The 27,994-nt window shown below is 35.5% G+C and overlaps 1 protein-coding gene across 1 annotated transcript; it reads left to right on the forward strand.

The window, feature by feature from the left end:
- The first annotated feature begins 1,108 nt into the window (after nt 1-1,108).
- On the forward strand, nt 1,109-27,935 carry LOC139706206 (amine sulfotransferase-like). Its single transcript, XM_071613884.1, has 7 exons — nt 1,109-1,171; nt 12,269-12,420; nt 14,043-14,251; nt 17,494-17,620; nt 18,440-18,534; nt 25,440-25,626; nt 27,619-27,935. The coding sequence occupies exons 2-7, from the start codon at nt 12,279-12,281 to the stop codon at nt 27,738-27,740; spliced, it is 882 nt and encodes a 293-aa protein (XP_071469985.1). The 5' UTR covers nt 1,109-1,171; nt 12,269-12,278; the 3' UTR covers nt 27,741-27,935.
- Nucleotides 27,936-27,994: the final 59 nt, after the last annotated feature.

Below are 27,994 nucleotides of genomic sequence, written 5' to 3' on the forward strand. Positions count from 1 at the left end.
AGTCTTATTTTATTTTTCAATATATTTTTAAGTTTCAATATAATGTCCATATGTGCTTTATTCATAGTTCTTCATTTATAAAACTCCCTGGATTTTGTCCTTTCCTTTGTGGGACACTTTTGGAAGTCTGAGCTTAAAGATGATGCACTAGTTTATCTGGTGAAGGAAATTTCAATACAACACAGCATTTAGATCATAGCATTGGTGTTATTGACTGATTTTGATGCATGGGATTGAAAAGCAAAAAGGAAGAGAGCACAGGGATTTGGGAAATTTTTAGCTTGACCAGAAAAGAAAGAGTACAGAAAGTTTCAACTAAAATGGGCATGGCAATGCTTCACACTTGGACAATAAGAAGGATTTCTCAAGAGCAGCCATCACAGGCTCTGAGATATAAAAATGCAAATTTGTTTCAAAAGTATTGCAGAGAAGAATCATTTGAGAAAAGAGCCCTAGGCCACCCTGAATGCCCAGGACGACTTAGAGAATCATTTCTCTATGTATAGCCAATTTGGTAGTCAGAGGCTGCCACATCTGTGGATCAAGCAAGCCAAGGCACAGCTCATAGCAGATGCAGACTTTGGCATTACACACATGATCTCATTGGGCAAGTAGACAGAATGCAAGATGTATCATCATTGTAGCTTCCATTGAAATGTCAGAGGAAATCTTCGGGTGATGTCGGGCAATATCCAGGGTCAAAGTTTTGCAAGGAACTCAGTCTTGTGACAGCTACTCTCTTGAGACATGCCTGTGATTTCCGTGAAGTGTCTTGACACACTAGGACTATGGCTTCCGTGTATGTGCCTGCCTTAAGGCAGATATGGCTTCCGCATGTGCAAACCTAATTCTGCTAAAGCCCTAGCAACAAGGGTGTGCCTTATCTCTGTTGGCTCCTGCTATCTCCTCCATTCTAACCCCTCCTTCTTTCTCTATAAAAAGCCTATGTACACAATAAGAGTTGCTGGGCCAGTTCGGCTGACTCAACTCCGGACTCTGTGTGATTTTTGTCCAGGCGGGGTGGCAGAGGCCGGGTTGTGACACTCATCTCATTAAGCCCTGGGGACACTAGCTGGTCTAGTGCTCTCTGCTAATCTCCATCGGAGGGCAGTTCTGACAGCTGGTGCCCCATGTGAGGAGGGAACTTCGCTGATGAGCAATCAGTCTACGGGTGAGTGTACCCACATAAGTTCTGGGGCAGTCTTCTTCAAAAAATGATCTCTCCCTTCAATCCCTCGGAATCCTCCTTAAGAGTAGAGGTCTCGAGATTTCTGACACTCAGGCGTTTAAGACCTGGGAGACTATGGTTAAGGCTGCTTCCTGGCTACCAGAGAGTAATTTATTTGATTGGGAGACCTGGGATAGGATTGAACAGCTGGTCCGAAAAGCCCAGGTTAATCGGGGTGAAATTCCTCCTCTTGGAGTTTATCCCATCCTGTCAGCCCTTAAGAGTTGTTGCCCTCCTAGTAGGTCGTGTTCCACACCAGAGGTCAAGGGCCCGCAGCTAAGGGAGGCACTCGGGACAAGATCTATTCCCCTAGGAGACCCTGACCACACACCTTCAACTGAAGCCAGTCCTAAAAGGGAAAGGGGCGATGAGGAGTCCGGGGAGAGCCAAAATGCAGGACCCTTGGACCCCTTTGATGCTGCTCCATGGCCTCCTAGACAGGGAAATTCTCTCCACCCTCCATTACCTAGTTCTGAATCCTCTCAGAACCCTTTTAAAGCATCCACCAGCAGCCCTGGCAGGTCACCCTCTGCCCTTCCTCCACCATATCTGAACTCCGGACCGAGGCTGTACTCCCTTCTAAGGGCTCAAAGTCTCCTACCGGTTGCTGGCTCCACACGGAGTCAGAACCCCGCTCACAGCTTAGTTCAGGGCCATATCAATTATTTCCTGTTAATATTAATCCAGGTGGTAATCGCCCTGCAGCCTGGTATCCCTGGGATCCAGGTGATCTCAAGGAGTTACTTCAGGGCTTTGCCCATCAACCATGCACCTTGGCAGATTGGAGGGCTTTGGTCCTGGCGATTCTTCCTGCCCGGACAATGGGCAGCCAACTCCTTGTTGTTTGCCTCACCATGGTAACCATGGGGTGCCTGGGGAAAGAGCAAGTTTCCTGGTCCCACCTCCCACACTTTGGTGGGCTTCTAATTGATTCTTCCACAGTCACTCAGACAGAACTTCTAGTCCCGCCTTCCAATCACTAACCTGTATTTTCTGTTTCAGATTGCTTCCAGAGCTGCCCAGAGCCCATATTTTTAAGAATGCCTATCTGTAAATGCTAACGAAAGATATTTTTTTCAGACAAAATTTAATTCCACAGGTTTCTATGTTGCAGCCCTAAATTTAAGTTAGTTCTGAGTTACATAACCTGACTTTTGGGGCTGGGGATGTGGCTCAAGCGGTAGCGCGCTCCCTGGCATGCGTGCGGCCTGGGTTCGATCCTCAGTACCACATACAAACAAACATGTTGTGTCCGCCAAAAACTAAATTCTCTCTCTCTAAAAAAAAAAAAAAAAAAAATTAAAAAAAGATAACCTGGCTTTTCTTATAGTTGTGTTACTAAATAATCTATTAATAAGAGATATCTAACATGCTTGTTTGTATTTAACTTTAATTTTGGAGGTTATGGAGAAGCATTTGCTCGCCACAGGAACAAAGCCAGCAATGTTCCTGTAATGACCAAAAAAAACCCTTATTCTAATTCCTGACTATAAAAAATAAAAATGTATACACAAGGATCTTATTTCAGTTACATCAAGTGACATCACATAAAAGAGTGCACTCCTAGGTAAAAATAAATTGAAATGGATCCAAGTATTTTAAAAACCACGTGATTACATAAAGTTAATACAATTATAAGTTATGTCCTTATTCTTAATATAATCTGTAAAATAATTAGTACATGTCTAATTGTTTAGTTAATATATATTTGCCTAATTTTTTTTTAACAGAAAACTCGTAATTTATGTTTTATACGTACATTCATCAGATACTCTGCCTTTTCAGTTACAGATATTTGAGATAAATGTATTTACTATAAATTTGCTTTTAAGTGAAAATACAATCTTCAAGTAGTTTCTAATTCTCAAAGTTATTGTTCAAACTCAAAACATGATAAACAAATATAATTCTTTTTTATTTATTCATTTTTTAATAATTAGTTGTTCAAAACATTACATAGTGCTTGACATATCATATTTCATACATTTGATTCAAGTGGATTATGAACTCCTATTTTTACCCCGTATACAGATTGCAGAATCACATCGGTTGTACATCCACGTTTTTACATACTGCCATACTAGTGTCTGTTGTATTCTGCTGCCTTTCCTATCCTCTGCTATCCCCCTCCCCTCCCCTCCCCCCATCTTTTCTCTCTACCCTAACAAATATAATTCTGTCTACAAAACATCTAAGGATTTAAACTACATTTTTATTGATATTTTTCTTATCAAAGTACAATAATTTGTTTATAGATTCTAAGGTTTCCAGAAATTATTCCAAAGTATAACCAGAAAAAAAAATTCTAAAAGAAAAAGATGCTTCAACAAAGAGAAAGCACACATTGGATCCGAACAGGCAGAAAGAAATCAACATGCTACTCCTGTAGTTCCCCTTACCATGGGGATGCTCGCAGGGACTGCAGAACAATATGCCTCAGGGATACAACAAGCTGCCATTCCCCCCACTCACTCCTCTCTTCTGTCAGTGCCCACACTCAGACCCACCAGGTCCTCTTGCCAGCTAACTCAAAACTCAAACAAGCTGAGTAGAGCCCTCAGACCCCCGTATCAGAGACCTGATGAAAATGGCCTTTAACATTGCTTTGTCATCACTGAAAACAGGTTACTAAGAATTAAAGTCCCTTACAGGCTTTTTGGGATATTCACTCTGGTCTTCCCCTCTGCTCTACCTGTTCAACTGCTCAAGTTTTCCTTGCTAGGAAAATCCCAAACCACTTTCCCATTATTCTTTTACATCTCCTTCCTCATTCTCAGATCCACCAGAGCTGCTCTCAGCCCTGCCTTCCCCGTCTTCCCCCTCCCTACCCAGGCCCACAAAAAGTCTTAACTGACCTTCTCCAGAAATCTTCACCATGGCTGATTTTAGGACTTTCAGCAAAAGAATCCCTATAAAAGAGTTCAGTGTAGATAAACTTCCTTTTTTTCGTGTTGCCCTGTTTTACTTGGCCACTGGCTGGAAAAATCAGTGCTCCAAAAGCTAGACACTCCCTTACTAGTTTTTCACAAAATATGTAAATAAGGCCTCTGGCCTTGAGCTGGGCTTCACAGTGATGGCTACATTTCTAAGATAAGGGAGTTATCAACTAGGCTCCATGGTAACAGCTGGCAGGATGAGGAAAGAAAGGAAAGAAAAAGCTCTCCCCCTCCCAGGTGTCCTTGAAAAGTTAACTTGCCCAGAACAGAAATAAAACAAAAAACAATAAACAAAAACTGCTTTTTGTCAACAGAGTGATATTGTTTTGTCTTGATCCATCATGGCCACAGAGTGGTCTTGTCTAATCCTAATGTTATGTAAGATTGATTATGTTTAATAGGAGAACAACCAGACTTTGTCATGAGTAGCAGAACAGTTTGTCTGATAAAACTGGCCTCATACTCACAGCAGGGCCTGGCTGACAGGCCCCAAAGAGGAGACAAGATACTGGAAGATAATATACTTTCTTTAATATGAAGAGAAAAACTGGGCACAACCCCAGGACATCACATAGGGCAGGTATTTCCCCAGAAGTAAGTACTACAGTCTTAGCTGATGTTGCTGATGATTCTCAAATTACATCAAGGACACCCAGCACCCTGAGTGATACAGAGAAGTGAAGAATCTCCTTACATAAGAAGATCCAATTGAAAAACTTGAAATGTGAAGGATGAACAGCTTAAAAAGAAACCATGAAACCTTGATATGGCATTCCTGCTCCGTTAGATGGCTTTTTGCCACTGTGATAAAATGTTTGACAAGAACAGCTTAGAGGAGAAAAAATTTATTTTAGGCTCATATCTTCAGAAGTTCAGTCTATAGTCTCTTATTTAGTATGAGAAAACTGGTGTAAACTCAAAAAACTGTTGCAAAGGGCAGAGGTTATTTCATAAAATGGAATAGTCTAGTGAATAGGTTACAACTCTCATAATCTAATCATTTCACCTCTGAGCATTCCTGTATTGAGTACTGCAATGAGCTTATTGGGAGACACCTTATATCCAAACCGTAATACCAGCCTAGGAATTTTGCTTCAGTTTAAGTAGGATGGAGTGAGGGAGAAAGGAAGCTCCAAGTGTCCTCTATAACATAAAAAGATTGCAAGCTAATCATCATATTTGTCATAGTTGATGAACCAATATTGATACAGCATTTTTAACTAATGTCCACTGTTTACATTAGGGTTCATTGTTCATGTTGAATTTGTTTTATAGTCTGGACAAATGCATCATGAGTCCAGCATTCAAAGTTCATACGGAATAGTTTCAGTAAAAATCCTATGTGCTCCACGTGTTAACCTCTCTTCCTTAACCCAAACCTTGGAAACCACTAATCTATTCACTATTTCTATTGTTGCCCTTTCCAGAATATGCTATAATTGGTATTACACAGTATTTAATCTTTTTGGACTGATCTTTTTGCACCTTTTGCATTTAAATCTCCTCCTTGTCTTTTCATGATTTCATAGCACATTACCTTTTTCACTAAATAATATTCACATTATTTATGAACAGAACCAGTTTTATTTCTTTCTTGTCAACAAGTATACATTTCATTTCCTTTACTTGTGTAATTGTATTATCTAGACCACGTAGTACAATAGGAGTGATAAAGGCACATTCTTACTTTTCTGTTAGGATAAAATAACTTATTTTTCTACCATTAAGTACAATGCTAGATGTAGGCATTATTTTTTAAAGATATTTATCATAAAATAAAGTCCCACTCCAATATTGAGTTGCTGGAGTTTCTTTTCAAAATGAGCGAGCATGAGATTTTGCGAAATACTTTTTCTATATTTACTGATAAAAGCATAATTTGTCTTCATAAAAATAAAATAAAGGTATTATGTCTACCTACAACTAAAAACTAAATGTTTAAAAAAATTTTGAGACTAAAATCATGTCCTTTTATTTCTATTTACTTATATGGGTATTTCCGTAGAATAATGACATTATCTAAAATAAACATAATACAATTATCAAAAGCAGGAAATGCAACATTGATGCAGTCCTATTATATAAACTACAAATATATATTTTAAAATGTTCAGTTGTAACAACAATATCCTATAGATTTTTTTTTCTGTGATAGGATCAAATGCAACATCATGCATATTTATTAATTTATTTATATTGTGGTCTTGGGTATAGAACCCAGGGGCACTGTAACACATAAGTACACCAGCAAGCTCTTCTATTTTTTATTTTGAGACAGTGTCTGACTAACCTTCCTGACTGCCCTCAGTCTTGCAATCCTCCTGCCTCTGCCTCCCAAGTCACTGAAATTACAGGTGTACACCATTGTGCCAGACTATGCTTTGTATTTAATTGTCATGTCTAGCTAGTTTCCTTTATTCTCAAATCATTTCTGTCCTGCTTGCTTACTCCTTTTGGCATTGTTAAAAATAGTATATGGCATAATGGGTATTAATGAGTTTTTCTGATGTTTACTCATGATAGAATAAGGTTGAACTTTTTGACAGGAATGCCCTGAATTCAATGTGCTCTCAGTGGTCAACAGGAGAAATGTAGGTTGGCTTAATGTCAGTATTAGGGATGCTACTTTGATTAAATTGGTTAAAGTGGTGTCTATCTGGGTTTTACCTAGTAAAATGACTCTTCTGCACTTTATTACATAAAAATTAATTATTTGACAGTACATGCTTTGAATACATGTAAATAACCTTTTCCTCATTCAAGCATTCCCTCCCATTATTTCTTCTATATTTACTTCTTGATATTTCAGTCCAAAGAGATATTTTTCCTTCTCACATATTTAATCATGCCTTCATTTTTACCAGTATCCATCAGAGATATTTTATCTACAGATGTGAGGCAAATCCATCCCATCATCTGTTTCTATATAGTCTGTGAAGGAAGAATGATTTTCCTTCATGAATGGAAAAGAATTAAAATAATTTTTTTCACATAAACATTATATGAACTCTAAATTTCAGTGTAATTTCATGAAGTTTCATTTTCAAAATGTTATGGTCATTCATTTAATATGTCTCTGATCACTTTTGTATTACATAGTCAGTTTGAGCAATTGTTGCAGAAACTACACCTGGCTGTCTACATGAACATTGCTTTGCACTGTTGCCTATCGCACTACAAGTCACAGTGATGTCATTGTAACACAACAGTGCTTCATGTGGCAGGTGTTTTGTCATACCCTGGTAGTTAGTTAATGTTTTAAAATCACCAGTGCATACTCAGTGTGTAAAAGCTAGAAGAGAAAGGTGTATTATGAATATTTTTAAGGAAACACGGAGTGTGGATTACCTCTTATTAAGGAAGTTGGCAAAGCACCCATTTGGCTACCAAATGCTAAAGAACATAGTGTATATCACCATTATCAGATTAAGCAATCATCACAATATTCCCAAGTCACAAGAAAGAAATGTTTAGAAACATTTAGAAGCTTAAAACCCATCAAATTCCAAATTCTTAGTTTTGCAAATATTTCAACACAGGCTACTAAAGTTATTGAAAGTGTTATATTTTTTGCTCCATTTAAGCTTTTATAGGTGTTCCACATCTGATAGGATGGGACAAAATATTAAACATGGTTTCATAGATTCAACATCAGAAAATAGTCTGCCCTGCTTGACTATCAAATGAATCACTAAGATGTTGACTTTGATTACAGATTCATTTTTATTTTTATTTTTATTTTTTATTTTTTTGGTAAAAAAAATTTAATGAGATTTAATGGGTGAGGCCTACTAAAGAGTCTAGTCTTTGGAAAGAGGATATAGTAATACTTTTTAAGTGCATGTTTTTTTACAAAAAAAAAAGGAAAAATGAAAATGATGCTGTAAACAAACTTCTCAGTATTCATTTGTGAGTCAAGCAAGGTAGGCTGTTTCCTGCTGTTCATTCAAGTAAATGAACTTTGATTAAAGCAGTTGAACACATGTGCCCAGAGAAAATAAAGTTGCCTAACATCACACTCCCCTTCCAAAATGAGTGCACTCTAATTTTACTACACATGTATTGACAAGAACTGTTATAAATTAGTGTTATCTTTGCATCTGTTAGAAAAAATTAGGGACTTTTTTCTTTCTTGTTGATAACATCTGAATACTATTTTGTTCTTGCCCCTTGTCCTGAAAGGCCTAAAACTTTTAATGTATGTCTCAGCCAGTAAGGTTTGTCTTACCTTTATATAAACTCACATTTCCTTATTGTACTGAAAAGGTTGTGATCTATTCTATGATTATGTATTGCAAAATTCGAATTGTTCTTGAAGTGGTCAGATGTGATACCTGCAAGCTGGCTCTGGTGTCCTTTTGACTTTTTCATTATTCTTTGTGTAAATCTTTACACTGTGGTACAAGATGTCCCACATCTATCCTTTCCTGCCCCACCTCTGCACTCAGCCATTGCTCTGGATTCCTCTCAGGCCGCCTTACTTGCTAGATGCACATAACATCTAGCAAGAAGGGAAGAAGGGAATCAAAATGCTGCCTCTGCTCATGGAAGCAGCTGTCTTATTCACTTGGCTGTTATTACTGACTGGTCTAGATGTCTCACAGCTGATAATTATTGGGAGTCAGGGAGAAAAAGAGGGAAGAGAGGAAGGCAAAAGATTCCAAGAACCTCAAAAGACCCCCTTATACATTCGGTTCATTAAAATTTGTATAATAAAAGAAATTCTTATTGAGCCTGTCATAATAATAAATAGAATACTCCTATTGATTTCTACTTTTCATGCTGTATTTATTTTCACAAAATGGACTATTTTAGAAACTCTAATTTGACAAATATCATGAGGAATAAGAGACAGGTTTAATATTTATAAACTGAAATTAGCCTCAGATTACACACTACTTTCTAACCAGAAGGAATTTTATTTTGAAAAGATTCAAGATCTCTCCTAGGTTCAAATTCTGTATGTAGTGGGAACTTGAAAATCAATCATTAGATAATCATTATCTAAGAGCAGATTTTATGAGCAACAAAAGACTGAGGAATGACTCAATTTTCCATGAGAAATGTTAGAAAGACCTGAGATGAATCATAGTTATTTGTGGAAAACAAAAAGCTAACATCTATCATTAAAATGAATAAAGGCACATTGATTAGAAAAGGCAAACTCTATGTGCACTGGAAAACAAATTTATGTTCTTTTCGAGTTTATATAACCCACTTGTAAGTTTATATAACCCCTAGAGCCTTCTGTAGCCACTGCCAGTCAAACAACAGAAGAAACAAACTGGGTGAGATTATGCAAGGAAAGATCTTAAGAATGATCACCAGCCCCTGAGATGGGCTGGAAAGACAGACTTAACCATCATTCAGGTACAAGGAAGCTGTCCTTGAAGATTTCGAATGTGTTTTTTTGTTTGTTTCATAATTGCTGTAATTCAGTAAATGTGCCCTCTCTTATTCTGAAATTTTTAAAGTATCTCCAAAGGTTTGATCCCTTTAAAAAAAAACCTGGGATAACCTGATATGCTTTCCACAGTGTCAACAAAATCTTACCCAATTTATAAGAGCTGAGTTACTCAGTCAGGTTCTAGAACACTACTCACTGGCCAAAACAAACTCCATAGGACTATTTATTCCTCAGTGACAGAGCAGTTCCTGTCAGCTTAAAATTTTTGTGAGAGCTGGTTTTCCTTCAGCAGCTGATCTCAACAGTGAGTAACAGAATAGTTTCTGAGCCATTGTCAATTCTCATCCTGTTTTGCATGAGAGACAAATATCTGTATTGACCTCCTTTTCTCCATAATTATCTATGAACACCCTCACCCCTTTTCTTTCGGACTTCCATGAAGGAATAAGAAGGAGACACAGAAAGGCTTGCTACTTACACAATTTCCTTCTCCTGCATGCATCAAAGACATGCAAACTATACTGGGTAGCCAGACGGCACCTACCTGAATCCTCTTCACATGCAGCTTTTTCCTTTGCTTCTGTGATACCAGAGCTCTCAAAATTTTCTCTCCCCTCAGACTGACAGTTGAGTGACTAAATAGAAGAATTCGGAATGTTTGTAGATGCTGCCTGATGCTCTTTCTCATCACTCATAGTTTCTGGAACCCTTTGTGAAATTTCAAAGGGTGTGTGGATGGTGTTACTAGTGGTTAGGAAGGATGTGGTAGGGATCACACTTCACTTTTGGCTTTCTCCTCAACTTATATCTCCTACTATGCGCTTCTCCGTTTATCCATGTGATGCAGTATAAATTCTCCCTCACTACAATTTGAAGGCTGAATTCTCCAAGGTTTTTCCTAGGAAATGCAGGATGTCAATATCAAAATAGCTCTCCATCTGCCTGCATTGAAAACAATCTTTTGATGCATCAGCCCAGCTCTTCTGTCCCCAGGACTCAATATTTCATGTTTCCTAGATGTCAACTTAATGAGGGGAAACCTCTAGCAGCTTAGTAGGGCCTTAATTTTATCTTTCATTTGGTAGCCAAGAAACCAGTCATGAAGGCATCACCCAGGTGAGTCTAACATTAATCATTTTCTGTTCTTATTCTGGAAAAGACTAAACTCTGAATTCCTCCTATTGATCAGTTAACTTGGATTGTTTGTAAAGAACTCAATGTTATTTCTTGACATACAATTTAAACAAAGCCATATTTGCAGCTTTTTAGCAAATTCAGTTTCTTGGCATGCACAGAATTAAAAAAAAAACCTGAAATCTATATTGATTCTAAATCTACTATTAGAACTTATGGGATTGTCTCAATCATGTAACCTTCAAGAAAAGATTTCTCAGGAAGAGCAAATAGAAATGCTTGGCTGGTCTGAATTTTGTAGGTATTTTGACCATGGAAATATACATGGAAGCATTCCTCTTGTGAGCACACTCAGAGAGGGTAACTGGAACTCTGTTTCCCACCCTTAGAATGCCCTGAAATTTCTCCTAGGAACTAGTAAGATAATGAATACATGTGCAATGTATAGCTGCTGTGGCAATGCCCCTAGAGTCTTATTAGCCTAGACCTTGATCTCAGGCACACAGCTCCTGGGACAAACACAATGTTTCACTGAGCCTAAACCTCTCCACATAACAATAACTTTATACAGTGGACTTTCTTGAGAGCTACATAAAACACCTAACATTGCACATTGCAATTTAGTATGTAGCTGAGGATTAGCTGCATAATGTTGCTAAGTCTGTAATACAATGAACAATATGTACTAATGATGCCAATGACCTGAAGTAACCTATGGATATAAATAAATATATATGGCAGCTTGGCCATTCTGCCATCTTTCCTCCCTTTGCATCTTGCCTCTATGTCTCCCTTTTTGTTCTCATTACAAAATTTTAATTATATTTGTCTTTACATTGTTTGCTTTCCATTTTTGTTTTAGTTTATTATTGAGATTCATATGATTTCTGATTTTAAAATCTCCTACTGTAAACTAGGATAACTTTCATGAAGTAACTTGTAACTACGAGGGCAGCATTTCTGAAGTAACAACAATTTAAAGAGCAAAGCATTTTCATTTTTCACTTTCAACAGCATCTCAGATCCCTAATTCAGAAGTTTCTTTCAGACGCAATGAGTTATGCATACTCTAGAAAAACATTAGAAATAAAAGAATATCCATTGAAGAATTTCTTATTTCTACAACAATCAAAAAATATAAGCAATAAAAATGTAAAACACTAAGAATTTCTGGATAAAAATTATGAATTCTCTGGCCAAATTATCCCTTCTCCAATCTTTCCAGTTCAGCTAGCTGGACAAGTTTAAATAATTTGGTTGACTTCTCTGAGTTAATTCCTCTTCTCTATGTTGAGGATCATGGTATCTGTTCCTCATGGACCTTTAAGAAGAGTTGTCTCACTTTTCAGCATTTCTGCTGCCTCATCTTTAAAACACTGATGCTAGCAACACAGCAATGTTGGTGTTTTGTGAAGTTTTAAATCATTCATATATGTGCTGTGGTTAGTGTCATTAATATGTTCATACACATCAGTCATTGCAATAGTGCTAGGCATATATTGACCACTCAATAACTATTATTCACTTCTAAAATAACTTGATATTATATGTTTGCACTTGTAGGTGAAAAATTATGGACAACACAGAGGAATACTTATTTGAATTTAAAGGCTACAATTTTGAAAGGTCTTTAGTTAAAATGCATATAGTACGAAGTGCAGATGATTTTGAAATTAGAGATGATGATGTCTTCATAGTTACCTATCCAAAATCTGGTAAGTGTAAAGAGTGGCCTCATGAGAGTAGATTTTTCCAAAGTTTGGTATGTGTGTGTGTGTGTGTGTGTGTGTGTGTGTGTGTGTGTGATTGTGTCTCTGTGTATGTAAATGTGCTCAGACATCAACAGCAGCCTGACCTACATTTATATATCCATTAGGAATCAGAAAAAAAGTTAGCTAAATCTCAAATCTATACTACCAAAGCTCATTTGCAATAGATATATTGTCAATTCTGTTAAATATATATATATATATATATATATATATATATATATATATATATATATATATATATATTTCTTTATATATATATATATATAAAGAAACCAAATACTGAGCCATGAGCAGGTACTGGGTAAAGGGTGACCTGTTGGCTTGGTCTGTTGGACAGACCTGAGACAGTCCAAACTCATCTTTTCTCTAATTTGTAAATGCTTCCTGAGTTGGAAGATTTATCTTCCATAATTATACATGTTTTAAGATGTTTCATTTTCTTGAGAAGTATTCCATGTCAGCTGAGTTCCACTGAAGATTCTCAAAAACGTTTTCAACCAGTAAGTTCTACTAGAAAATGAAATAAGAATGATTTTGAGATTTGTGAAGATAATCATTACAAAGAAGTGGTAAAACACAATCCTGTTGGGCTAAACAAGTACTAATAATAGTAATAGTGACTTCTACTTCAGCAGGGCGGGATGCTTGGCTTGGTTTGAGTTTTTAGAGTGGCCCATGCAGACTAAGGAGTAAAGCTGTAGTTATTAAGATTTTACATACAATGTTTTGCTTATTTATAGTGTGGTTTCCCCAGAACACCACAAAGAAGTTGATCATACATGATTAGGCCAAACAAGTGAATAAAATGATATATATATATATATATATATATATATATATATATATATATATATATATATATACACTCATGTCAAGTTCTGCTATTTCCTGACATCCTTGGATGCTTAAATAGTTTACAAAACCACCTTACATGGTAAAGAGAAAAGGAGGGGAAAGTGAACTCGCTATAATTTTGTTAATTTGTCTATAATTCTAAAGGGTAAAGTTCTGAAAAAGGAATTTCATGAAAGAAAAACAGGTACCCACAAAATATAGTCAAAAGGGACTCAGTAACCAATAACATATTGTAAGAAAGTACAGAAGGAATAAGCTCGAAGACTCCAAACAGAAAGAAATGACACAGAGAAGGAAATGCTAATTTCCCTGATGTGATAGTACAGGGTGTATGCATGTGTGGAATACCACACTCTACCCCATCAATATGTAGAATTATTATAAGTTAAGGAAAAAGTTAAAAACACGAAAAAGGACCTAACATGGAGCAGGAAACAGAGAAGGAGAGGCAGAATTAATCTAAATCATTACTATCATGGAATCAGAACAAACACAGCTCTTCAAGTGACAAAGGAATTTAGAGTCTTTGATTTTATCTTTATTAACTTTAAAGTTTCATAGAGACAAAAATGAAAGTTGGACAAAGTTGTTAGCATACTTAGAGTGTTTAAAAGAAAAGAAAGCTCAAATGATTATGGTGAATGACACTATTGTTGAGTTAATTTTTAATGACTAATTGAGTTTGAAAACAAGATGATTTATTTTTTCAGGTACCATCTGGACTCAGCAGATACTAAGCTTGATTTATTTTGAGGGGCATCGTAACAGAACCGAAGACATCAAAACAATAGATAGAGCTCCCTTCTTTGAATACAAAAATCATAATTTGGACTTTACCAAAATACCATCCCCTCGAATCTTTAGTTCTCATCTTCCATATTATTTAGTTCCAAAAGGTCTGAAGAACAAAAAAGCTAAAGTATGTCATAGAGCTTAGTCTCTCTCTCTCTCTCTCTCTCTCTCTCTCTCTCTCTCTTTTTGCAAAAGCAAAATAACCTGCTTTAAGTAGATTCCCCAAATTATGTTTAGGATATTGCCTTCCACAATAAAAATATATGAATGTCCTAAAAACTATGCCTGTAATAAGCAATTGTGGATATAATTTGCAATTTATTCTATAGCATATAACAAAAATTCTTTCACATTGGCCATAAAATGCCATTCTTTTTTATGATTTCATAGAATTTTATTGTGTGGCTTTGCAATAATTAATGTGTATTTGATGGACAGATAAGTTTCAGCCAATGGATGTCTTGTGTTGTCATAAACATTCCTATAAAGACTTGCACTTTATTTCTCATGCCATGTTTCAATTAATGTGAAGTTTTCAAATTAAAATGTCTAATATTTTAAGTGTTGACAGGGATTACCTACCTGCTTTTTATAATATATGAATCATACTTCATCAAATACCATGTAGGAATGCCTCTGTCCTCACATGCTTACTAATAATGGGAATTTTCAAATTTGCCTAATATGCTAAGTAAGAAAGTAATCTCATTTTTGAGCGAATTTCACTTTCAATTTTAATAAGATTATCTTTTTATATATTTTATAGGCCTTTAAATATCCTTTTTATTTTTTGCCCCTGTGTCTTTAGGTTGTCTTATTTACTGTTTTGTGGAATATTTACTTGGGGCAGTCTTCCCCTTTAAAAAGAAAAGACTTTTCTGAAAAATGGCTTAAAACTTTTAACCTTATGTAACCCAACTGTTAATACTTCTTTCCTGACTTCTGGTTCTGGTGATTTACTAAGAAAACACAACACCAACAACAAAGATTATGTAAATACCCTCCTAGCTAACATTATTTTTAACCTTTTTGGGGGAGGTACATGGGCTTGAACTCAGGATCACTCAACCACTGAGCCACATCCCCGGCCCTATTTTGTATTTTATTGAGAGACAGGGTTTCATTCTTTCATTTCATTTCTGTGGTTATATATTTTCAGCACCTCTCTTTTTGAGGCTGGCTCTGAACTTGTGATCCTCCTGTCTCAGCCTCCCAAGTAGCTGGGACTACAGACTTGAGTCACCAAGCCTGGCTATATTAAAACCTTCTTAGGATTATAAATTAAATCTTATACTACTTATTATATGAGATATGAATATTGCATTATACTTGTCGCAAGAGATACTAATTGACACAGAATATTTTCTTAAATCTTTGACTTGAGTATCTCCACTATTTTGAAGTCTATATATTGATATGCTAAATTTTCATTGTCTCTCTCTTCAGTGTGCAATCTTTATTCCAAAAATAGGTACTTCTGCTGATTATGTAGCAGTTCCTCCCTGTTTTGTACATTTTAACTGATAAGGCAAAGTTTTCTATCTACTTTTTACAATATAGCGTAGTTCCACAACGCTTATCAAATGTGGATTTTAATTTAAGAGAGATTTTTTTCTGGGAAAACAAACATTGCAATATACCAACATTCTTGGAGCTTCATTCTATGTCTCTATTTTATCAGGTCTACTTTAATACCATCAATATGTACCTTTTATTATTCTTTTTACCCACTTGTAGATATTTAACATTGAAAAAAGTATAACTTTTTAATAATCTCGTCAATTTACTCCAATTTTGTGGTTATATATTTGCATTCATGCTGCAAAGATAAAAATTTTATATTCTCTTATTTTTAGAGTTTTCAGGATATAACGAGTTTTCTATTTTACTAGGTTTTCACCCTCTGAGGAACTAGCTTTTTTTCTGGATGTATACTTTCATTTTAATTATTATCTCATTTTAGTATATGTCTTTCTATCTTCTTTAATTAAATGTTCAGTTTACCTATTTCCAGTGTTTATATTTGTCAATATTAACATTTTAAAATGAATATCACTTTTAGTATAACTATGGATATGATTTTGTTAATGTTTAAAACTCTGTTATTTCAGTTTTACTTTTATAATTGGTTTCAGCTCTCTTGAGACTTTTTTAGTTTAAAAGTGTTTGTATAGTTTTCTATCATGGGCAATGATGTTTACATATTCTAATTTTTGGATTTTATTTAAAAGTTAATTGTCAATTGCATGATCAGTTTTCAAACATGTAATATGTTTCATACATGAGAAAAGGAGATAAACTTTCTGTGTTGGGTACTTATACAAATTTTAAAAACTAAATAAAATAAAATTTTAATAATCAATTTTATAAATTTATTTTTGCTTTTATTGTTATGTTAAAGACAGTTCTCTGTAAGTGTTCTACTATGATTGTGGCTAAATCAAAATACTTACAGATTTACTGGAACTTTTCCATTGAAGTTTTTCTATTATGATCATCAGTGGACAAAGGTTCCTTTTCTGTTGGTCTTTGAAAACAAATTATGGGCCATCATGTTAAATCATTTGGCCTACAATTTTACTTAATTTCATTTTGTTCCTTATTCTCTAAATCTCTGGGATTTTGCCACATGCTCTTGTTTGTTCTTGATTTGAAATGCCATTTTCACTGCTGCATAATATAACTTCTGAAAGTAGTTCTATCAGATCTGTACTTTCTCTTCATAGAAAAATTAGAATATTCCAGCATTTGCATATCACTACTTGCTGCTATGAATGTTCTTGAGAATGGCCTTTGGGCACATATGCAGGAATTTTCCTATAATATACATCCAAGAAGGGAACTGCAAAGCCAAAAGTACAAGGATTTTCAGTTCTATGGGATGGGGACTATATTTTCTTAAGAAAGCAGGTGTATCAGTTCCTGCTAAATTGCTAATGGACATGTTTTGACTTCCTCCTAGTAATGATACATATCAGACTTTTAAATTTTTTCAATGTGTTATTTATGAAGAGGTATGTTAAAGTGATCTTAACCTACATGTCCATACTCACTAATGAGATTAAGCCTGTTTTGATAGGTTATTGACAATAATTATTGTGTATTCTGTGAAAGGCCTTTTTTTGGTTCAACTTTTCATTAGTGGTATTTTCATATTAATTTTTTTATACAGTTTCTGTCCTATAAGTAAAAGAATTTATTTCAACACTTTTTGTAATAGAGAAAAATTGGGGGAACACCTAATTTTCCATGACTAGAAGAATGGATTAAGATGATTATGATTCATTCAGCTAATGAATATGATGCAACTGTTAAAAACTTGAAATAATATGCTGGAATTGTTAATATTATTTCTAATTCTTCCTGCAGATTCTTTATATCTACAGAAATCCTAAAGATGTTTTGGTTTCCTTTTTTCATTATTCAAATTGGGTGGCTATATTAAAGAATTCTGAAACTTTTGAGAATTATATAAAAATGTTTCTAGATGGACAAGGTAACTATGAGTTTATTTATCAAGAAACTTAGGAAAGATATGTAGAGAGATGGAAAAGGGCAATTGTACAATGCATGCTCTTGAGTAGTTACTATGACATATCAACTTAGTCTGCCACCCAGTGGCGTTTCCATTCCTTGCCAGGACCATGTGGGTTTTGTCAAGTTTTCAAAGGCATGTTGTTTGGAAAATATTTTGACCAGTCCATAAGAGGCTTACACGTATTCTATCAATTTAAACTAGCTACAAATATAATTAAAACAATACATTCCAGAATCACTAATGATCAGGGTGTTTGTGTACTCTCTCCTGGACCTGTGGTAAGCCTTCTAGGGCCATGGTGGAGTTTATCACTCCACTACTGATGAGGATTGAAGGTTGCAAGGGACTTGTAGTGAGAAGTATCAGGATCTCACTCATTTAAAGATTACATTCAGGTTTTGTCTCATTGTAAACAGGTAGCTTTGCTATCCAGAAATCTTAGAGAATGAGAAGAAAAATGGACATGTGTGTTTTCTGGTGGATATAGGAAAGTGGAGGAAATTGCTTTAAAGAAATCTGATTTAAACTTAGACCCAGGGGCTTTCTCATTTCTTCATTGCTGCCTTCCTACATCCATAAAGTCACTTTTCATGATCACTTCTCTATGAAAACCATGATTGTTCCCCTAAGCAGTAATCATTTCAAAACAGTAATATAGATGTTCAGTGGTTGGGGCCTTTATTTTTGTTTTTGTGACCATAAGGAGGAAAAGACAGAATACTTTGCTATTCAATAAGTGCAACATCTTTACCTTCTTACTAATTATTTTTTGCACAGTGGTGGGAAGTCGTTGGTTTGATCACATAAAAGGCTGGTATGAACACAGACATGACTTCAATATTCTGTTCATGAGCTATGAAGATATGAAAAAGGTAAAATAAGAAGTATTTTTTAAAATTCTATTTTTAAACCTTTTTTCTCCTGGTTTCAGTAAAACTCATTCTCCTAGTCATTTTCATACATATTTCGTAGGCTTTTGGGGGGTAAGTGGGGGGTCTAATTTCCTGCTTATCCATTAATTATTACTGGTTTTCCTCAAGGGTGTCTTCTCACTACACACAGTCACCATGGTTATCATTTAAAAACTGTAGAAATAAAGGCAACCTCAAATATCTAGGATACCAATCTTGTAAATCATTTTTATTAATATTAATTACGTATTAATGGGTTTTGTTATCTGATTTCTATATGACCATGCAACATGCACTGATCATATACAATCTCCCTTCTTCCACTCTTACTTACCCTTCCCCCTGGACCCTTCACAGGCACTAGTATTCATGATTCTAGTTTCAGTCCATATTTGTTGTTGTTCTCACGTGTGCCTCTTGCACTACTTGTCTTTGTATGTCTGGCTTATTTTATTTAACATGATCTCCTTCAGTTCATGAGTTTTGCTGGAAGATTTCATTTTTTTATATCTGAATAATAGTCCAGTGTGTGTGTGTGTGTGTGTGCACCATGTTTTCTTTATGTGTTCATCTTTGATAGACACCTAGGCTGAATCCTTATCTATTGTGAATAGTGATACAATAAACATGAACATGTGAGTTGTCTCTTCTATGGTGACTCTATTTCTTTTTGATATATACCCAGGAATGTAACAGTTGGATTATACAGTAGTTCTGTTTTTAGTTTAGTGGGTTTTTTTTTTTTTTTTTTTTTTTTTTGAGGATACACCATACAACAAACTTTTTTCCATGGTACTTGTACTTAAGAAAGTTCATCAAGGAACACCATGACAATGGGGGAAGAAGCCACTTCAAAGACAGGATAATTGTTGCTATAGATGAGGGTGAGGCCTGTGAGGCATGTTCTTCCTGTTTTTTAAAGAGAATCTTCATGTGAAGTCATAGGATGCTTATATGCTGGTGAAAGTTTCAAAACTGCCTGAAAACTTTGTGTAATTCAAACACAAGATAGTTGAAATTTATTGTTCTGTGGACTCTGGTTGGTATGTGGATTCATTAATACATCATATATTCAGTTACTTCAACAATCACTGAATGATTGCTCTGTGACTGGCACTGAATCATGAGTAATAGATGACTGAATTTTTTATAAACAGAACTCATAATCTATCAGGGAAAACAGGTACTCACCAAGCTAGTATATGTAGTTCAAAAGTAATAAGTGAAATTATTAAGGAAAAGTCTAACTATAATGTCAATGTGCATATGTACTGAGAGTATCTAGTATAGTTGAAAGTGAAGGTCTTTTTTTTTCCTGAAATAAATAAATAAGAGCGAACAGAAAGAAAAGAAATGGGAGAGACTTATAAGAAAAAAGGAAAATGCATGAGACCTTTGAAGACCTAAGGGAAGAACTTGAACAATGTGGAAGAGATGAAATATTAATATAGAGGGGTTTTGTAGGAGCCAGATTTTATAAGATCTGTGGACTATGTTAATGAGAGTGATTTCTTTAAAGTTAAAAGTAGTCAAGAGCCTCTAAAAGAATTATTAAGAGGGGTAGCCATAGAATATGATTTATATTTTTGAATGTTATTCCCATTCATGAATTAAAAAGAAAAAATAGTGAGTATAACTAATCCAGTCCAGACACAGACCAGTGTGTTAATCCACTGAACATCAGTGCTTCCTTGGATTGGAGTAATGTCATTATGAATGAAGAGAATACAGAGTTTTGAGGCACAGTTAAGATGTAAAAAGAAAAGGGATTGTACAAAGTACAAATGATAAAGAGAGAGGTATCAAGGATGCTTCCTTTATTTCCAGTTGGTGCAGGTGTGCAGATAGTGGTCTCATTCGTGAAGGTGTTTAGGGCACTCTGAGGCAGGGTTGGGTTAGAGGGGGATCAGAGGAGCTTGAATATGACATTGTTTTTGACCTGTGAAGATTAAAGTGATTTAGAAGAAATCAAATGAATAGAGTGAGAAACAAATGAAAAATACAAATCAAACTCAAAAAGATTTCTGCCTTTAGATATTAATGCCATTAATTTGAACATCATCACTATAAAGAATATAATGGCAGTAGCCTGGGAGGCTGAAGCAGGAGGGTTGAGAGTTCAAAAGTAGCTTCAGCAATTTAGTGAGGCTCTAAGCAACTCAATGAGACCCTATCTCAAAATAGAATATAAAAAGGGATAGGGATGTGGTTCAGTGGTTAAGGGGCCCTGGATTCAATTCCCAATACCAAAAAGAACAAAAGAATGTATGAGAAGAATGAATGTGGATAAAATTGATTGGGGTAGGATGGAGTAAGGAAGTAAAGGAGAGAAGGAATATAGACATTGGTCAACTCAAGTTTTCCGCTTTACAGCTCTTTCTAGAGAAACCTCACAATGTTGTCAAAAATTAGATATTCAGGGCTGGGGTGGTGGCTCAGTTGGTAGAGTGCTTGCCTAGCATGTGTCAGGAACTGGGTTCTATTTTCAGCAACGTATTTAAATAAATGAATAAAATAAAGGTCCATCAACATTCAAACAATATTTTTTTTAAAAAAACATTAGGTATTCATCAAAGTTGGAATACGTTTTGGAGTCTTCCTTTGTCTGTTGCTTCCCTTGGAAATGTCTTGGTAGTTTTACGAAACACTGCCCATGCCTGCTTCTCCAGTGATAAACCCAGCAAAATGTATAAACTCAGGGCAGTTTCTCTCAGAGGATTTTTCACATTTCTCACTTAATTAGTAGTAGTAGCCCTAGAACCTTAATGACTATGCAGGATTATTTTCTACTTTCCTGTCACAAGTAGAGTCGAGTGGTATATAATTGAACTAGAAGCAATTATAACTATAATGTTTAAAGATTCATATTTAGGTGGAAAAAGTCAAGTTAGAAGACCAATAATTCATTATCATATAATGAGGATGGAGGTTACCATTAGGGGAAGGACAAGGTTTAAAATGAGGAAAGGGTGTTTATTGGGGGATTCTGGAATGCGTGTCATTTTCATATATGTATTTTATTTTAAAATGTAAAAATTCTGGAAATACTTTATCTTAAGAGAAATGATACTCCCCTTTGGGGGGAGTCTAATATGAGAGATTTAATCATTCCCATCCTGTTATCTTTTCCTTCAACATATTGGAACTGGCTGATGCCTCTAGGAAAGAGATGCATATATACCTGAAGGGTGTGGGGCAGTTGTCTTTGGAGACCCCACAAATACAGTGGTAAAGAAGAGAGCTGCCCGTTGTGTTACATGAAAAACCATTTTGTGGAATATGGCTCAGAATTTTGGATAGTAATTGGTAGTAGAATTAGGGAATGGCTGGTGTTCTGAAGAACTGGCCAAAGTACAAGACTGTAGCAAGACCTAGAAAATAATCTCTGAATCTATGTTATGGTTTAATTATGACTTGTCCCCCAAAAGATCATATGTGAGACTATGAAAGAAAAGTTTAGGGATGATATATGATAGGATGATAAAAGGCCTGATCTAATCAGGGCATTAATATCCTAAGTGGTAATTTTAGGCAGGTAGGTAGGGTAGAGCTGGAGGAGGTAGGTCATCAGGGATATCCCTTTGTGGTATAATGTCATGAGCTGATTGGAGCTCTCTCTGCTTCCTGGTGTGATGTCTTGAGTTGCTTTTCTCCACCACATTCTTCCACCGTGATATTCTGACTCACTTCAGGCCCTGTGGAATGGAGCCGGCTGTCTATGGACTGAGACCTCTGAAACCGCGAGCCACCAAAAAAACTTTGCCTCCTCTACGTTTATTCTTGTCAGGTTTTTTTGGTCACAGCAACGAAAAACCTGACTAAAACAATCTGTGTTTCATCTTCCATTAAAATTATTCACTAAAGTCTACATTTCGATTAACAAGCTGGGGGTTTATCTGATACTTTGGTTAATAATAGTTGGCTTTGAGGGAAAGACTTTAATTTTATCTCTTATTTCCTTGTATGTGACAAGTATAGCTGTTTTGAAATTCTTTCGGATAATTTCTACATTTGTAACATCGATAGTTCTATTTTATTGTCTTTTTTATGCTAGAACTTGTTCACATTTTCTTATCCCTTTGTATTCATTTATATCCTAATTTTATTATTTTTTTCTGCACCCAAGTTTGGTGTAGAAATAAGTTAATAACTGTGGTGTGGGAGACCAACCTTGCACATGACTGAGTCACACTCCTCTGCTGGGTGCTGAGGCACTCAATCACAGAAATGTGGCAGAGCTTTCCCCACCCTTCTTGGGTTCAAGGGTTGGTGTTTCGTGCATGGGTGTGTCTTGCTACAGCCCCATGGGTGAAGCTATGCTCACCTGTTCTTTTGTAATATAACCCCTTGCCCTGTTTAGGATAGAATCTTCCATGGAAGTGCCTTGTGTGTGTCCCCTTCTCTTACTCTGCCCTTGGGTGTGGCCTACCCAGGTGTCAGTAAACCTGCTGACAGTGGACATCATGAACATAGACTCAGCCCCCTGAAACCTGACCCGTTGCCTCATTTGAATAGCTTCTCCTCAATAAAAGGGGTCAGGGCATGTGCACTCTCTCTCTTCCTGCGGACCCTTAAGGTCAGAGGAGCCATCACAGTGACCCCAAAGAAAAAGGTATTTGTGTCCCTTGTGTGGTTATTTTGCACAGCCCAATTAGCCCAGTTCAACTGGAGTAACCACTGAGCATTTTCTGTGGACCTGTTATTTTTATTCATCCTCTCACACTACATTTTTTCCCCTACAAGAATACAGCTAACATACTCAGGAAGTTAGCAAGGCCCTGTATCCTCTGTCCCCAACCTGCCAACCCATCTCCATTTCTTGTGAGCACATAGTGTATCAAGCACTTTGAAGTTCACATTTCATAGGGTTAGGGGTTTCAGGTTTCTTTAGTTGGGGGCTCATTTTTTAAAATTTTATCCAGAAAAGAAATCTTTGCTTCTTGAATTGAAAGAAAAGTTCCTTTCTCATGAAAATTGTTATAACCTCTTTGAGATACAGTTTTTCCAGTTAAAGTACTATTGCCTATAGTAATTCTGTTTAGGTTTTATCCTCCCACTGAAGTTTTTACTTGTGATAAAATATCCATGACATAAAGTATATTTTTTACTTGTGATAAAATATCCATGACATAAAATATGCCACTTTAACGACTTTGAAGCGGATACCAGGGATTGAACTCAGGGACACGCAACCACTGAGTCACATCCCTAGCCCTATTTTGTATTTTTTTAGAGACAGGGTCTCACAGAGTTGCTTAGCCCTTGCTAAATTGCTGAGGCTGGCTTTGAACTCACCATCCTTCTGCCTCTGCCTCCTGAGTCCCTGGGATTACAGGCATGAGCCACCGTTCCCAGCCTGCTTTAACCATTTTTTAAGGGAACAGTTGTGTGTCATGAAGTATGTTCATATTCTTGTGCCAACATCACCACTCTCCTACTCTAAAATGAATTCATATTGCAAAACTGAAACTCTATATTCACAAGGCTATAATCCCTCATTCTCCAGTCTCAGCTCCCTGTAGGTCTTGTAAAAAAACATTCTACTTTCTGTGTTTATGAAGTTGATTAGTCTTAGTATATCATATCAGTGGAATCATACAGTATTTGTCCTTTTTGACTGGCTCATTTAACTTAACTTACCATAATGTCTTCAGGGTTCATGCATTTGTAGCATAATGCCTTCCTTCTAAGGCTGAATAATATTCCAATGTACATATGTACTACATTGTATTTGTGTATCTCATACATATACATACATATAGATCACTTTTATATTCTGCATTGTGAATAATGATGTATGAACATGGTGTACAAATCTCTCTCTGAGACTTTAACTTTCAATATTTGGGGTACATACACAGAAGTGGATTTGTTGGGTCATATTGTAATGCTGTTTTTAGGTTCATACTATTTCCATTGCATTTGCAGCATTTTTACATTTCTACCAACATGCATAAATCTTAATTTTTCTGATTCATTGGTCTTATTGTTGTCTGATGTGGTTTATTTTTAATAATAAAAATATTGAAATAAAAATAAATAAAATATTTAAAATTTTAAAATAATAATAGCCTTCCTAATGGGTGTGAAGTGGTACCTTACTGTGGTTGATTTGCATTTCCCTAATGATTAGTGATACTGAGCATCTTTTCATGTACTTATTGGACATGTGTATATCTACTTTGAAGAAATCCTTTGCCAATTTTTAATTGGACTGGTTTTTTTATTCTCGTTGATTTGTAAGAATTCTTTATGTATTCTGGGTAGTAGAACTTTTAAGATATTTGGTTTCTTATTCTACAACTTAAATTTCTTTGTTCTAATGTCTTTTTTGTTTTATTTTTTGTTTGTTTTGGTGTGTGTGTGTGTGTGTGTGTGAGTGTACTTGGGGTTTTTAATGTAAAAGATAATCTTATGCGCTAACAGGGACCACTTCATTTGCTTTATTTTCTATTTCAGTACCTTTTTTGTTTTTATTGCTTAGGTGCTGCAGCTAGTATTTCTAGTATCATGATAAATTAAAGTGGAAAAATGGAGTTGAACTTACTCCACATCTCAGATGAAAATCTTTCTCTCTTAGTTGAGTTTGCTGTTAGCTGTTCCATATAAGACTTTTTCATGTTGACGTAGATTCCTTCCATTGCAGATTTATTGAGAGTTTCATCATAAAAAGATGTTGGGTTTTGTTAAATGTTTTTTGTGCATCAATTGAGATAATCATGTCAGTTTGTTTCCCCATTCTCTTCTCATAACAAACTGCATGGTTCATATGATGACACTTCTTTGCATTCCAGCAATCAATTTCACTAGAATATGAAAATGTTGTGTGTTTGGCTGTAACTCATGCATACTCATGACTCTTTCAGGACCTCAGAAGTGCAGTGTTGAAAATCTGTAGATTTCTTGAGAAAGAACTTAGTGAAGAAGTCGTGGATACTGTTGTGAAACAGGCTTCATTTCAGAACATGAAGACTAATCCACAAGCAAATTATGATGATATTGTAAAACAGGAAATGGGAGTGAGAAACAACGAAGGAAATTTTCTGCGGAAAGGTACTATTCAGTAGTTCTTAGTAGCAAGATGTAAGCTGTCATTCAAGTCCTTGATACCTAGGAGAAATAATAAGTGCTTCCATTATGTCTCTCCAAGTAACAGTGACATTTGGAACCTAGAGAAATTAAGCATCTAATTGAGAGTAGGTCTGAAGAGGTTTTCAAGAAACCTAAGTGTTTTAGTATACAAACTGCTTAATTAATATTGCCTTATTTCTAAGTCACATGAGCCTCGTCAGGTATATTAAATGAGAAGAACAATAATCCTTATTTTCCCTTTGTTCTTCTAGAATAATCTAAGGAGTAAACTTAATGTGTGTTTTGCTGTGCTGGGAGGAGGTTTGGATTACTGTGTTACCATGTGTCATCACAAAGAGTGATATCTTATTAGTGCTATCTGCTATGAATTCAGTTACTTCAAAAAATCCTTGAAATCGTTTTTACTGTGATCTTATTACATGCTTGAAGTAGTTGTCAAGAATGAATATTATTTCCCTTGTAACTGATACCCTTTAAATTCAAAGTATTATTATTAGTAGTAGTAGTAGTATAGTAGTACCAGGGATTGAACTCGGGGGCACTCAAGCACTAAACCACATCCCCAGCTGCTATTTGGTATTTTATTTAGAGACAGGGTCTCACACTGAGATGCTTAGAGCCTCACCCTTGCTGAGGCTGGCTTTGAACTCAACATCCTCCTGCTCAGCCTCCTGAGCTGCTGGGATTACAAGCATACAACACCACACCTGGCTTCAAATTGTTAATTTTTAATTTAATCATTTAGTGTATAAACATTCTAAACATTTCACTTCTACTTTATTCACATTTTATGTCATAATTGGCTCATAATTTACCAATAGGATGATGGATATTAATTTATGAACAATTGTATAAACATCCTATGGAAATTGCCCTAGATATTGATATATTTTTAAATTCCTTTTTTTGATGACATTTATTATAAATTCTCCCTTTTAATTCCTCAGCTACAGTAGATAAAAAGCAATTCTCATATCCCTAAGAGCTTGTTATCTTTTCCAAAGGCCAATAATAATGTCTATACATGTGAACCTGATAGCTGGAAATGCCAAGTTATTTTTCACTTAAGAAGAATGGCATAATGTAATCCCTGCGGTTCAGGAGGCTGAGGCAGAGGAATGCAAGTTCAAAGCCAGCCTCAGCAAAAACAAGGTGCTAAGCAACTCAGTGAGATCCTGGCTCTAAATAAAAAACAAAATAGAGGTGGGGAGTGGTTTAGTGGTCGAGTACCCCTGAGTTCAATCTCCGGTACTCACCCCCACGAAAAAGAATGGCATAATGATGGTTTAATCTTGTATAAAAAAAAAAAAGATGCAGAAAGAGAAGCTCTGGTGCTCTATATGACTTTGATTTTATAGGTTGAAAATACTTGAGTTTTGTTTTTGTTTTTTTTTTTTCAAATTGAAAAAGAAAGAAATACTTATCTTGGAGGGTTTTAGTAAGAATTATATTACAGTTGATAAATGTGGTGCACTTAGTATGAGGTTCACTTAGTATATATACAGGAGTATATATATTAAAATACTTTTTAAATTCTAATGTATTCATATCTTTATAGTTTTTTTATTCCTAAGGATCACAGAGTGGGAAAGGCTAACATATGGAGAAGTAAATTTTAAATCTCTTTACTGCATTATTTTGTTCCTAGATTCTTTATTCAATCATTCCTGTGTAAGAAAAGATGAGGTCTCCAATCCTGTGGATCTGAACAAATATTTAGCTTGGTTGAAAAGAGATTAACCCATTAATTTCCAATTTTTAAATTCTGTGAACACAATAATATTCACATATTATTAGAAAGTTAAAAAATAGGTATATTGGTTGCTCCATTTAAATTTGACAGGGGTTCCACATCTGGGACAATGGGACACATGGGTTCAAATGGTTGAGGCAGTCTTTAGCATGAAGTGTTCTTTATTCACCAAAGTGACATTCATGTTCATATCCCATTAGGTACCATTGGAGATTGGAAACATCATTTTACTGTGGAGCAGAATGAAAGATTTGACCAGATATTCCAAAGGGAAATGAAAGACTTTCCCCTCAAGTTCGTCTGGGATATAAATGAGGAGTAGAATTCTAATCAAACTATAAAAGAATCATGTAAACTCTAATCAAATGCTATACCTTAACATACATAATAATAATAACATACATAATGCCTACTACTAATTATAAAACTTCATTAACAAAATAAATAAACTATGCTTAGATCAGTTGCCATGAATTCTTTAAAATTTAAAAAAATTAGTTTTACTTTAATAATTAAAATTACAAATCAGAAATTAAAATGCTTTTGCAGCTTTGGTACCCTGCATGAAAATGGCAA

This window comes from Marmota flaviventris, chromosome 6 (genome assembly GCF_047511675.1).
Source record: "Marmota flaviventris isolate mMarFla1 chromosome 6, mMarFla1.hap1, whole genome shotgun sequence".
NCBI lineage: Eukaryota > Metazoa > Chordata > Mammalia > Rodentia > Sciuridae > Marmota > Marmota flaviventris.

Coding starts and splice junctions, on each gene's coding strand:
- LOC139706206 (XM_071613884.1), top strand. CDS start 12,279: ATGGACAACACAGAGGAATACTTATTTGAATTTAAAGGCTACAATTTT. Junction 14,252..17,493: donor TGAAGAACAAAAAAGCTAAA/GTATGTCATAGA, acceptor TTCTTCCTGCAG/ATTCTTTATATCTACAGAAA. Junction 25,627..27,618: donor AGGAAATTTTCTGCGGAAAG/GTACTATTCAGT, acceptor ATATCCCATTAG/GTACCATTGGAGATTGGAAA.